This window comes from Zophobas morio, unplaced genomic scaffold, assembly GCF_036711695.1.
Source record: "Zophobas morio isolate AGI-343-1 ecotype UQ-CSIRO unplaced genomic scaffold, CSIRO_AGI_Zmor_V1 ptg000014l, whole genome shotgun sequence".
In the NCBI taxonomy this organism is placed as follows: domain Eukaryota; kingdom Metazoa; phylum Arthropoda; class Insecta; order Coleoptera; family Tenebrionidae; genus Zophobas; species Zophobas morio.
Genome location: NW_026972119.1, coordinates 5,085,466 through 5,100,551, shown reverse-complemented (window position 1 = coordinate 5,100,551; position 15,086 = coordinate 5,085,466). Strand labels below are relative to the sequence as shown.

Sequence of the window (15,086 nt, the reverse complement as noted above, 5' to 3'; positions counted from 1 at the left end):
CAGGCACACGATGTATCGTGCAATGAAAAGATAAAGTCCATCAAAGGTAAAGAGTTCCCTTATCTGTTTACCTATGCCGGACCCTTCATAAAGGCCGTTCTGTCCGCCATTATCCACGGTCCATTAAAGTGTCACCGGGCATTATTATTCCAAAAACTTCTACTAGCGCAAAACTGTTACCAATCTTGGCGTTTTCGGAATACCGAATCTATCACGCGTCATTTGGTGGTCGGTCTGTCCATCGGTAATTTCGTAAGTCCGTCTCGATCTTCTGCGTCATTGTTTTTGTTCGCATCCAATTCATCCGAACTTTTAACAGAAGCAGTAAATTTCCGCCTTAGCCCCAGGGCAGCAAACTTTTTGCCTCGGAAGTTATATAATCCCGATATTCCGGAACTTATTTAACCTCATCTGTTTATTCGCTTATTCGGCAGATGCCGTCCATCTTTGCGAGCGCGCGTTCGCTCCACGATTTATGCCCCCGGTTTAATTGGGAGCCGCCACTCTTTCCAACGGCCCTCGCAATTCGTCCCGGAGAACCTGCATGCAGTCGCAAAAATACGACGACAAATCATTCGGACGGATCCTCTACCCTTCTTCTTATTCGCCATGCAACAGTAAGTGGAAGTAATATTACTTCCACGACATGCCTAAGTTATTTACAGCACGGTAAATTTGGGGTGCGCGTTTGTGTTAAATTGGATAACGGGCCTACGCACCCCTATATAATGCCGCGTATGTTCATAAAAATATATGGAAGGGCACCACGCCACCCCAGACGATCGCCCGGAGGGCGGAATGTCTCTTTCCCTAAGACGAATAAACGAGTTCATTATAAGAAATTTGCAACTAGACAAGTGGCTACAAAATTGATGTAGAATTATCAAGCTGGTTTCGGCTCATTCTTTCGTCGTTGTAAAATATGAATTTTTTTTTTCTATTCTAATTTCTGATTCATTACATCTACTTTTTATTTTCAAACCTACAAATAAATCTTGGGAGCACAAATATCTGATCATTCAAACTGAAATTCAAATAGGTATATTAGCTTTTTAAATAGTACCTACTCACAGAAAACTTTATGCATTTTAGTTATACCAAAATGTAGGCATTTTTAGAATGACAAAGTTGACAAACTGGTTTCAGAAGTGTTCTGTTGTTCTATGTAAAATCTATTTTCAATTCGTAAACTAAAAAATACAGCATTGGGAGAACATTTTTTGATAAAAATTTTCAGAAAATTTTTGGAACCACTTCAAATGTTCTATTATTATTACGTTATTTTTTTTTGGGATAGTTTCATCAGTATTCTTACAAAAAAAAAATTAACAAAACGGAGAACCTCAACTCCGATCCAGGTCGGGCGTTCACTAATAGGACACCATAACCGTGCCGCGGTCATCTTCGCTCCTTGGGCATGGTCGATGACCCGATGTATGCTTATTTAATGCGGAAATACATCCGATTCACTATGAATTAGGAAACGAACTACCTTAAAAATTATTTCAATAATTATTTACAACATTAGAATTCATGGAGTTAAACATATAACATAACAGTGTTATATCTGAGACACATTTACAAAATAATATCTAGAAATACGGTTTTTCGTAATATTGCAAAGTTTTTGCGACATAAAATTCTGTCGTTGTGTAACTTCTTTATTATTACACGTTTACTTTCTGACTTCTTTATTTTTATGTTTGTTTTTACTTAGGTACATGGATTTTAAAATTGGAAAAGGGACAGCTAAAATTTATGCAATGTTTACAATTGGTGCTCTTATCAGTTTTGACCAGATTTGAGGCGAGGGATTAAAACACTATTTTTGAACAGTGTTTCCAACGTAAATCTTAAATGTACATTAAACACTCATAACCCAGAAGTTGCCCATTCATCCCATTTTCCTTGTGATTGTTAAAATCTGCAAATACTTATTATACAAGTACAATATCGTTTTCCGGGTTGGAACCATGTTAATTGAGTTTTTGGGCTCAATTAACACGGTTCCAACCCGGAAAACGCTGATGTATTGATTCCGACCGTGGAAGCCTCCGAAATTATTACTTATACTAGTATCCACAAATTCTCTTTTTCAAAATGTACCTACTATAAGTTCCTGAAAAACTGAATTGCCTTTGCTACAGGCTGCTAGCTTTTAGATGACATACCTTTCCAAATACTGTGAAAACAGGAAAAACTACTACAACTTTACTGAAAACAATAATCGTTCTCTGATGAAGTGTTACATACTTTTCGCTAAAATGCTTGAAACATACTCGCTTACAGAAACAACATTTTCCAGAACATTGAACACCATGTTTCAGACTTTTTTGCCGTGTCGCTTGATAGCTACCAATTTAGCCGTAATTACCTAGTATACATCAAGAGAATTAGATGAGAGCAGCCACGGTAATGTTAACTCTATTGATCATCATAGATTCTATAACACAAACACTAGTTTTCGATTGAATAATATCTGCTTCCGATTTACCACAAGCCTTTTTTTAATTTTTGTAATTATGGAATAATTTATTTTGTTTTTGACCTTTATGAGTAGGTAGGCTGTTAACATGTTAACAGAATACAATAATATGTATACTTTTTATTTTGTGCTCTAAAAGGCAGGGGCGGCGGTGCCGGAAGTACAAGGGCACATGCCCCCCTCCCCAAATTACAACGTCTACAAACACACTCGACATAATTATTATCAAAACTAATTTTTTTGTCACGCTTCATTTGTATAAAATGAATCAAAACTTAATCTAAAGATGTTGTGTCTTGGATATATGAGACATGCCCCATTTAGACGTTTTGTTTACACCGTTGCAATGCATGGAAACCATGCGTCTAGTCGCTGTATTCAGCTGGAATCGGGTCCTGCTCGAACAGTGACCACTACCAATAACTCAACTGCGGGATTACCGTTTCATTCTGCGTGAGTGAAATTGTTTGATTTTAAATAAAAATAATGAATTCAGCTGAATATTTAATAAAAAATCGTCTTACGACCGTAAAATTTTATTAAAAAATTTAGGGAGACCCACTTCCGACTTATTAATAAAAAAAAAATGTTCATGACAAAACGAGACACTTTCATAGATAACTATTTAATAGACATAACAAGCATGGTACATTTTTGTGGATGTGCGGTTGTGAAAAAAATAATAAATTGTTTTGTTTTTTGTGTCTCCTCAGTAATCATTTAAAACCAAAGGTATCGTGACAAGTACTTTTTTTACTTTTCTTGAATGTATTTTTGTATTTATTCCGTCACACAATTTCGTCTATTAATTGGTAACAGCCTGTTTTATATCTTCATATTTAATTCATCAATCAAATTGTATCCCCCCCCCATTTCAAAAGGTCACGAGCCGCCACTGCTAAAAGGGGTTTTCTGTTCAGCAACAAAGTGTATTAACATATTACTGTCATTGTTCTAGCTACCACCATTATGATAATAATTAACTTTACTGAAAATTTCAGGATAAACGGTATTGTGGTTCCGGAAAAAAAAAATCAGAAGATAGAAAAATGGAAAAGCGTCACCAGTTTCTCGTATTCTGCGTACTTTGAAACATCAAAAACACATAAGAAAAGGTGAATTTAGTAGTTCCTCCAAATAATCCTGTTATATCTAATTCCTCATTAATTTTTGGTTTAGAAGCTAAAACCCTTATCTATAATGTAAAAACCGTTGAAGTGTTAATTTTATACTAGAAATTTTAATAAACTTGTTATCTTATTACCGAATATTGCTGTAGAACTTATTTGCTGGGACATTTTGTCAAATGTAAATCCAGCATTTTTTTCTGGCTCACTTTAGTAATATGAACTCAAATTTTATGCTTTTAGGAAAAACACAAAAAGTTTTAGTTCATTTCATAAAAATACTCCTGTTTGTAAGGTGCTTCTTAAATTCTAGGTATTTGAAACAATTCTGACTACTAATTCTTCGGCATTTAACAATTATTATTCTACGACAATAACGGTAGGTATTTCTTTGAAACTGTGTGATTGTAAGTGGTTTATTTCCTTTCTGAGGGAAAATTACTCAATACTTTATTAACATTCAAGCCACGTAATACTTTAGAAAACGATTTATGTACTGACTTTGATTTAAACGTGAGTGGGCATCATTATTTTAGTGGAAAAGTTTTTCTTTTAATTTTGCTATTTAGATTTTAATTGAAAATGAATTAAACAGCATACAAAAACTACTTTTTTTTCTAAACATGATCTTTTCTGTCGTAAAGTAACTATTTTTTTTTCAAACTTAAGTGTACGTGCAGGTAATTGAAGGTCAATAAACGACAAAAATTGGGACAATTTTAAAAACAATAAACAAAAATTTCATCTCTCGTGTTTTCGTTTTTCCCTTTAGTAGGGGTGAATAACTGAAGTTGTAGAAACTTCGACTTGATTTAGCTACACACAAAAAAAGTTTAGTCGTTACGAACTTTAAAATAAATGCTTTCTTATTAGTAAAAACAGGCATCTTAAGTGCAGTGATATGATCCACGTTTCTTTAAACGCGGTGAAAACAAGTTTCTCTTGGACACTTGTTAGAAGTGAAAGATGGTCTTCATCGTATCAACTGTCAGATGATTTTTAATTAACTCGTCTTATCAAACGTCTTAATTCGTCGGTACTTTCAACACTTTCATAAATTAACGCCTGAAACGTTATTCGATAGACTCTACTATCAAAAAAAGCATCACGACCATTAGAAGTTGGACCGTTCTTGCAGAGCTCCCAAGAAAATCAATTATATCAAAGCTAATAAAGTGAGATTGACTGAGACATGGCGGTCGGTTAATTGGCGGGTAATTTTATTTACTACCAGCCACTTCGCAAACTAACCCTAGAATTGGCAGTTTATATGGGGGACAGTAAAGTTTGCGGACCCGACAACGAATAGACTGGTGGCGTGATGTAAACACAATTACCGAATCAATGTGACTGCAGGGATGCTCCATAATTTTGTATTGTTCGTGAATTGGGCATGTTTACACGAGACTAACTACAACTAAATGTGTTATACATTTGCGGCAATATACTAACCCCATTATAATGAGATACAACGGACTGACGCAATAATCAACGTGATTGTTGTTCTGGTGGGTTACGGCGAAATTGCGCGGATCAAAAAATCGAAATTTACAAGTTTTGAAGCTCAATGCGGACAAACAGTTCTGAGATCGTCATAGGGATAAGGGAAACTGCAGTGGCAAAAATACTTAAAAGTTGGTGGAAGATTCACGTCTCTGGAGATAGCGTGATATACGTCTAAGCTATAAGTGCTCCGTCAGCATTTCTTTATTTTAGGGACGCATAATGCATTTATATAGTTGTTTGGGCCACATGGGACAGGGGGCCCTCCTTTTAATTGGAAAAACCTCAATGGTGAGATAAAAATAAAAAAGTTGTAATCTTGATATAGTCGGTGAGGGAGAAGTAAAAGTACAGAGGAGAAAAATGAAAGAGCGTGCGTCCGAACGATGTCTGTTTCTCGTTATATTTCTAATTAGTAAGCAAAAGCATTAAACTGGTTAGTTTTATCTGCAATGCATTCGCCTAATTGGTTGAACGAACGCCTTTGGCCGACTCCTTCGAACCTCAAATAGATTTCAGACTTGAACTAATAACATCACTTGGATCTCATTAGCTCATGGCAAGAGATGAGCTTTCACACGGTGAGTTACGTTGCGGTTCGGTGGGTGCCACCATCATAAATACGCGGCAGCACATGTGTGCCCAGCGCCCTATACATCTGTACGGCGTAGATCAGCCCGCTTCCAAATTAGACATATTTCAACGCGATAATTTAGGAAAGACTTTTATGGTTGTAAAACAACAAACGTAAATCATGTATTTGCCATCGGCACTGGTTTACACCACCGAAACTAGAAACATCTGGGGTGCACTACGCATTTTGCGGTGCTTCCCTTCACACACGGAATCGCTGAGTTATTGACCATCTATTGCTTCCGTCCGGTCACGCCCTGACCCTCATAAACGTGTGCTGGTTAATTGCAGAACAACACCCCCGAGCGCAAAAAACGAACGATTCGCACCAGATTTTGTTTAATTAAAGAGCGTTTATTTACTTACGTTCCGATACACCGGAATCGGTATATTGCAAACACTGTGCGAGCAAATAAAAACGGAGTTCAAGTTGACTGTATTGTGCTTGTAAACGTCCGTACATGCTGTATCATGTTTTCGAATTGAAATTAATCGTCACGTCGACATTCACTCCGAGAGTGCTACTTAATTTTAGCTTTAGAGCAAACACGATAGCCGCGTTCACAAACCAGTCATACAAACTGAAAATATCAAAGTAAAGCCAACTCAAATTATTTTTTATTTTAACAATGAAGTTGTTAAAAACAAGAACAAAACGACCGATAAGTAAAAAATGTGTAACAGAGCTTAAAACTAGACAAACAATTTTTGATTGGTCCTCTATGGATAATAATTCTAAAAAACAGAAATGTACGTGCTGCTAATGCGCCAACAACGTTGCATTTCGAAGCAAACATTTAAAAATTTCTCCCATGATATCACTAATTTCCTAGAGGGGGTGAATTAATAAATTTTAATAGTTGTTTTGTAACCGTCACCATCAATGTTTTGTCAAACTTCCAAAACAGTCCGTTTCGCCAATTCCAAAACCAAATTGTGAAATTTGCTTTTAGGAATAATATTACTTACCAAGTATAAGCTAAGGAAGTATTGTAATCGGGTCCATTGGACGAGTGGTTACTTTCATGTTTTCTTAACCCCGAAAGTGCGAAAAAATAGGTCTTCCGTTTCCGTCCGTCTGCCGTTTGTCCGGAAGTTTATTAAACAGATAATTTCCGAAACTACTAAACCAATTGTGTAGATAGTAAAACCAAAATTTGGCTAATCATCCCTAGGAATAATAGGATGACGTCATCCCAAAAATTTACATTAGGAAATATTAGTTAAATTTTATAAAATAAGAAACTCCTGCACGTATGATTTATGAATCCGTGTTGAATTTTTACCCCAGACATCCAGATTTTTGGAAAAAAATCAAACATAACAACATTTTGTAAACGTTTTAAGGTTATACGCAGCATGATAAATCATTGATTAAAATATATCCGTGTTATATATACGTTTTACCCTTGGCATCCATATTTTTGGGAAAATGTTCAAAATTGTAAAAGGTTCAAGCCGAAAATGTAGAACAACAATGGGGGGAGATGAATTCGATACAAAAAATCACGAAATGAAAGAAAAATAAGAACGGGGAGAAAGGGCTGGAACAGAACGATAATAGTGACAGGCGAGGTAGGCAATGAAGGAGTTGAATAGAAATTAAAAGCGGTTCTTGAAAGAACTACCACAGAAAAAAATTAAACCAAAAAAGTGCCATAAAACTATAGCAAAAACAAAAATAATGCAGGGTTAAAATTGAATTGTTTAATATTCAGCCCACAACTTCAAAATTTTATCAATTTTAAACTGAGAAGAACTGGCAAAGCGACCAAAAATGTTTTTTTAAAAATGTCTTGCACCCAAACAAATGCTATTTTAATAATTAAAAAATTGGTCTAAAGAGTTTAGACAGTACTTTATGCTACACAATTTTCAATTTTTCATGTTTTAATATGTTCAAAGTTGTGCTTTTTTTGTTTTGTGGTAACAAAGTTAATAACTTTCTTAACAAACTAAAACAACAGTTGTTAGTAATGTATTAATCTGGTCCTGCTCCTTTGTTCGTTTTTACTGGGGTAGCGAACAGCGAATTTAAAAATATGTATTCATAATTCTTTAATTAGTAAATATTTTTGTTAATTCTGCATCTGTTATATGTAGACATTATACAGATACTCCAAACTGCCTCTTTTTGTTAAAACCCTCCTGCAGAAAGCAAGTAAAACTTGATTTGATTTGTTTAATTAACTATATAGCGTTCCGCATCTACATGTAAACACGGCGTGAGAGCAGCGAGTTCATCAGAAGCCCGTCAGAATCCATAATGGCTTTTACCCTGTGCGAAAATCCCTCATGGGCCATGCTGACCTGGCAGCCATAATACGCTTCTGTTTCCGTTGCCATCCCGACGTGCACCACCCACCCCCTACGCACCTTCACCCCAACCATTCCAAGAGCTCGGATACCATAACTCACCCCGGCGCGTCTTTGGGCTCCGCCGCTTTACCCCCGTGACAGAGATGAATGTGCTATTCTTAACGATATATTTAAAGCATGTATCTGATATCAACCGAACTTGAACGTACACAGTAAAAAATGATTTGTTAATTTCTACAACAACAGTTTTAGTTAATAATTCGCAGTTAAATTTAACACTAAATTGCTGTCGGAACAGCAAAATTTAGAATTCAAAAATTTGCTTGATCGGAATATTGTTGACTTCCCGTTACATTCTGTTGTTTTAACAATTATATTTTTGTCCTTTTTGAGCTGCTCATATAACGAAAAAGTTTGTACTAATTCGCAACTGATACGGTACATTTCTGCCCTTCTGAATGTAAATTGGACATTATTGTTAGTAATAGTGAAACTAACTTTTTGTTGTGTTTTGTTAAGGGAACAGCTCCCACAACTAATATTTATGACTAAATTAACTGTTTAATCTTGGTAAATGGACGACCAAGAATTTTAGATCACAAGCAACATGGTACAATTTCATTTGGTAAAGGCTACATTTCACTCTTTTGTTGTTCATTGAATGCAGATATTTTTGATAATGCAATAACATACCACTGCTATTTTAACAGAACCCAAGTGATGAAACCAACAACTTGCATGTGTTCAATCATTCGCAAATTAAGTGGACATACAATTACTCCGGTTCATAGATGTCCCAATCGGGATAGTTTAAATATCCTACTTGTTGATTCGAACCACATTTTGTTTCTGTTTTTAACAAAATGCATCAACCAACCTCACAACTAAGCCAAGTGAAATCAACAACTTGGATATTGTCAACTTGCACATACAAAAGTGCCGCTGACTTCGGGAAGTGCTGAACTACCCATTTATGTTGTAAAAATTAATACTTGCAACTGTATTCGGGTTAATTCGACTACACGAATGAGTTAGGTATGTGTGTTTCCCGCTCCAGCGTCAGCATTCGGTGCATTGTGTGTGCATTGTTGGGCTCTGCGTGGAGTTTCGTTTCCAAAAAGATTGCACAATGGTAAGTATTAACAATGTTTTATTTTATAACTAAATGGGGATCCTTTTTATCAATTGCTTAATCGGTGCCAAAGCCAAATATTGCATGTTTTAGTGTAATCTGTATGCTACGTGACATATGAACGATAAACTACGCACCACTTTGCTCCTTTGTTTCTTGAAGCTGCGATATTTGGGTTTGGACCAATACGTTAACCTTGAAATTGTGTTATACCAAAGTACCCTCTCTTTCAATCTCATATGAAAATATTTTCTTTAGACTGATAACAATTACGAAATCGACTTTACAAATACCTTCATAAACGCGTGCCCTTCCACATCCACAACGTATTATGTAAGATTACGTTATAAAGAAACACTGGTATGGGCTTCAGTTAGCGGCAATTATGAATCTATTAAACTTAAAGGTTTGTATGATCTGCGTTAAAAAAGTAATGCATATATACCTAATTTAATACACTTCAGCTTCTCAGTGTTTCCCAGAATTATTGGGATCCTCTTTCAACATACGTGATTCGGATGGAGCTATAATAAACGAGGATTTTATAAACGACTTTTTAAACATTTCCAACAAAGGGGTAATACTGAGTTTTGTAAAGGACGATGAAGTCTTAGGTATTTTAATTATTTAAAAACTATTAGACATTATATAAGGTAAACTATTGAACGTGTTAAATAACAATACTGAAAGGTACCACTCCAATCGCTTAGCGAGTTTACAATTGCTTTGAGAGTATTTGGTCCATTTGCCTTTGCACTATATATGTACCTATATGGAAATACAAAATAGTGTTCTGCTCAAAAAACACGTAAAACTGAGGCAATTTCAGTCATTTAAAAAAATATCAGAGACAAAGAGTTTATGGTGGTAAACATTTAAAACTTTTAAAATTGCAATATTTTACTCAAAAAGATATATCAGTATAGTAGATATAGTTTAGAAAGTTGTCAGATCATAAATAATAGTCAATGTTTAAAATTACTGGCAGTATTTTTTAATCGATAGTAGGAAAAATAGTGCTTGCTCGTTTTTGCACTCTTAATAATTCCATTAATCATCAAAATTAAAATTTTAGAACAATTGCCTACGGAGAGAAATATAAATTCTCCTGCCTTTTCAACCTATTCATTGGCATATACCGGAGGAGTTAGTAGTGCCAGTACGGAAACTTTGCAGTCCTTGCCTACGTCCCCGGCACCATCCGATATCTGCTCAAATTTCGATGAAGATGATGATTCTTATTCATTAATAGTTTCCCCTACTGGTAAGAAGCGACTAAAGACATCATCAATTTCATACCACAATTTAACTGATCACGTATGTCGTTATAATGGTAACAAGTTACTATATATGTATCACCAATGATACGTTTTAGGAATTCAAAAACTATTTGTTATCTGATGCTTGGGGCAAACAACTAATCAGCTACTATAAAGAAAATAGAACATTAGATGACAAACATAGGATACGATTGGTGCATATCGCAGTTGATCATATGTTACAATTTATGCCCCCCAATACTTTACCTTCTGCTGAAACGAGAACACAATATGCTAAATGCATAGTAACACTGTTCCCAAAATTGAAAGATGTACATACTGACGAAGGATATGTAAGTATGCCTTCATCGTGCGTATTTTAAAATGTTAGGATACAGGGTGTCTTTTTATATTTATTTAAGTTTAAACGACGAGCTTCACATTTCAAAATGCATGACAAATTATTCAAACTACACATATTTATCAATAAAAAAGATACCTTGTACATTCTAAGGTCACCACATCAACTTGTACTGCCGATCTAGTGCAGTAGCTTTAGTATAACCGTCTATTTAGTATAGCCAATTTCAAGTTGAATTTTGCGATAGTTGCAAGTCTCCGTTACCATGGGAGATACGATGACAGTAGTTACGATACAATGCGACTTGTGATTATCGCAAATCCGACTTTAAATTGGGTCCTTACAGATAATAAATTGTTCCATGTTATTAACAATATTTTAGGAAGCATTTAGGGGATTCATCGTTGGCCGCTTACGAACTGTTTTTAGAGATAAAAAAGTGAAAAAAGGAAATTCTACAATTCAAGAGAATTCCACAGTCAGTAGTGATGAGTATGATGAGAGTGTTCAAGAAACCATAGAGTTTTTGAAGGCAGCAACGCAGGAACAGATAAAAGATATTTTTGAACGTACAAGACAGACATTTGACTTTAGAAACAGTCACAGACAAGATATCGATAAATTATTTCCCAGGTTTTTTGATACGCCTGGCTTAGTAAGGGTGAAAATACTTTTTGTTAATTTATTTGAAATTTTGTTTTCTAGATAAGTTTGGAATTTTCTCTAATGTTTCCTGAAAATGATATATTTCATAAAACTTTTTCAAAAAATATTTCCATAATTAAAAAACTATACACAACAACAGCAACAAATATAAACACAAAGTTTTTACACGAAGAAAATAAGGACCCCCAAGGTACCAGATTAATTAAAAGATTTTATCTTTTAGAGGTATGTATCTAACATATTTTATTTTCAGATTGGAATGCAAGTACCAATGCAATTTTAATGTTGGTTTACTTGTTACCCCCAACTAGCTCTAAAAATGCAAGAAAACAAAGTGCCGCTACAGCTGCAAACAAACTTATAATATTTAAAGATATGCAAATACCTTTCACTACTATTTTGAAGGAAAGACCATCCAAACAACCGTTCATACTGGCAATTGGAACATCCAAAGCTGCAATAAGTAAATATTACGTAGTATTTGACGAACACATAATCCCTTCTCCTGAACAAAATGTAATAACTGCGTTTGATCTTTGTTTTAAAGTACATTTTGTATTTAATTTAGATTTTGAGAAATCTCTAGAGTATTTTTATAAATTTGTTCAAAATGCGTTTTATAATTTAGAAGTAAAGACAATATCCGATAGAATTCGTTGGTTGAGAACTAAAATGGATCACTTGATGTCGCCATCAAGCGATGAATCTGAATAAAGAAATACCTAAATATCATTTTTACACTGTTGTGTTAACATTTTAGAAGTATTTTTTAGTTTTTATATTAGTTTTAAACATGTTTTCTTGTTTTTTATGTACTTTAGTAAGTTAGCGTTAGGTAAATTTTTGAAACATTTACGACAGGTGCATGCTTTGTACGATAACGAAAAATTAAGATTAAAATGCTTTAGTTGTACCAACATATATGAAACTTTTAGTGGATATAGGAGACACATACAAAAATGTAACACACACAAAATTAATAAGGATCGTTCTTCAATCTCTAATGTTGTAAAACTCAAACTGAGTTAATATTTGCATCTACTAACGAACATTTTGATTTTGGATGTAACCTAACATCAAATACTAATCAGAAATTGTTAAGTGATTACTGTGCGTCATATGTTTCGAGTTTATACTCTCTGGGTTTACCAGACTCGACCATTCAAAATATCCTAGAAATGAATGAAAAATTACTAAAAATAATTTCGGATACACGAATCAGTAGCACCATAGCTGTTCAGAATGCATTTTCAGATATTAACACAAAATATAAAAGAGAGTTGTATTTTAAAAAACATATAGTTGAACCTATTGAACTTCCAATAGGCATAAGATACGACCAAATATGGAATAAGGAAAAGTTTGTCTACGAACAAATCCTGATGTCATGTCATTTTATGTATGTTCCAATTTTAAAAACATTACAATTCCTTTTAAAAAATGACTCTTTTCGAAAATTATTATTTCAAAAACCCAAAGAAAGTCACCCCAACATTCTTTCTGAATTTTCACATGGAAGTATTTTCCGAAAGAGTGCATTTTTTAAAGAAAACCCTCATGCGTTTCAGCTGCAGCTCTACTTCGATGAATTTGATACGGTAAATCCATTAGGATCCAAAACGGGAGGACACAAAATTGGAGCAATTTATATGATGATAAAGAACTTACCCGCTCAGTTAAATTCAGTTTTGGAGAATATTCATTTAGTTGCTTTATTCTATTCCAATGACATAAAGAAATTTGGCATGAACTCAGTTCTAGATATCATTGTTAAAGATATTAAAATTTTAGAAGAGCAAGGAGTTTATGATGACGTTGCAAAGACATTTTTAAAAGGCACAGTTGTCTCACTTAGTCATGACAATCTGGGTGCTAATCAAATTTTTGGCATGGTAGAATCTTTTTCCTCAACTAACTATTGCCGCATTTGCATTGCTAATAAAACAGACGCACAAAGTAGAGCCATTCAAGATGAAAGTTTATTAAGAAGTGATTTTATGTATGAACAACATTGTAGATCGCTAAAACAGGAAACCGATCTTTCGAAAAGATCTAATAATACGGTCTGTGGCATTAAATTCCGAAGTTCCTTAAATAATCTTACTCAATTTAAGTTATGTAATAATCAGTCTGTAGACATTATGCATGACTTATTAGAAGGTGTTATACAACTGGAACTTAAATTATTTTTCAAATTTCTTATTTCAGAAAAAATCATAACCCTCGAAGATATTAATGACAGAATAAAATCTTTCAATTTTGGACATAATTATCAGTGTACTAAACCAAGCCCCATAAGTCTTGATAAACTAGGTAATTCTATAGGCCAACGTGCCGCACAGACTTTCTGTTTATTGAAGTTCATACCTTTAATTTTTTCGGATAAAATACTATCGTTATCCGAACAACACCTGAGAAAATACCAAGTTATTCAATTAATTCTAAAAATTGTTAACATAGTATTTTCTACAGTGAATACAAAAGCAAGTGTTTCTGAACTAAAGGAATTAATTAGGCAACATCATGAATTAGTTATAAAAGAGTACAATATTAATTTAACACCCAAACATCATTTCATGATACATTATCCTTACATAATCTTAAAAATGGGACCTCTAATAGGCTTGTGTTGCATGCGTTTTGAAGCCAAACATGGATATTTTAAAAATCTCGTGACCAAGTTAAAAAACTACAAATCTTTATGCAAAACTCTGAGCTTTCGACATCAGGAGCACATATGGCACCAATGGAACAACATAAATTTAGGTTATCAAACATTATACGGAAAATGCAGTCAAATTAATTACAAAAATAAATTATATTCTGTTTCATGAAAACATTTTGTTGATTCAATACTTGGTGTTGAAGACAATTATTCCGTAACTGTTACAAATTCGGTAACTGCCTTCAGTACTTTCTTCCAAAAGAAAATGTTTGTTACATTAGAACACGATGAAAAATACCCACTTTTTTCCGAGATAATTGAGTTACTTATTATTAATAATAGTCCATATTTAATTTGTACGACTTGGGATACAATTACATTTAACGAGATTTATCAAGCTTACATTATACGCAGCCCTAATAACACAATATTTGAAATTGTTGACTTGAAAAGTGTAAATCACTTTGTCTCATATGAGTTACATCATCCTTTTGGTAGCAATATTAATGCAATTGTTCCTAAGTATTCTATATTATCATAAATGTAAATGTACAATAATTTGTTATCTGTGTAAAACCTAATTCGGGAAATCTATTTGTTTTCTATGAATGTATATTGTATTTATATGAAAATAAAAAAATATAAATAAATGAGTTTTATTATTAAATCATTGGGACTTCAAGGGTGGGTAATTTGGCGATACAATTTGGTCAGAAGAACAAAATTACTTAGTTAAGTAACCAACAAGGGGCATGAACATTAACTACAATAAAATGTAAAAGTAACAAAATAACTGTTAAGTTAACAAAATGATAATGCCAAAATACATCCAAGACATCAGAATAAGTGTAGTACAACCAGTTTATTTTGTTAGAAGAACCAAGTTCACTGGTTAAAATAACTAGCAAATTTGATAATGTATCACTTTCGAGCTTG

At 33.9% G+C, this 15,086-nt stretch overlaps 2 protein-coding genes across 5 annotated transcripts in view; one reads left to right on the top strand and one right to left on the bottom strand.

Annotated features, from left to right (window-relative positions):
• LOC135129218 (homeotic protein ultrabithorax-like) overlaps window positions 1-15,086 on the bottom strand; it is a 543,629-nt gene that overhangs the window by 366,632 nt on the left and 161,911 nt on the right. The window lies entirely within an intron of this gene.
• Window positions 8,630-12,207, top strand: LOC135129212 (uncharacterized). The gene is made up of 8 exons (XM_064056349.1): window positions 8,630-9,199; window positions 9,458-9,605; window positions 9,664-9,813; window positions 10,275-10,516; window positions 10,575-10,811; window positions 11,202-11,474; window positions 11,525-11,675; window positions 11,739-12,207. The coding sequence occupies exons 1-8, from the start codon at window positions 9,197-9,199 to the stop codon at window positions 12,197-12,199; spliced, it is 1,665 nt and encodes a 554-aa protein (XP_063912419.1). The 5' UTR covers window positions 8,630-9,196; the 3' UTR covers window positions 12,200-12,207.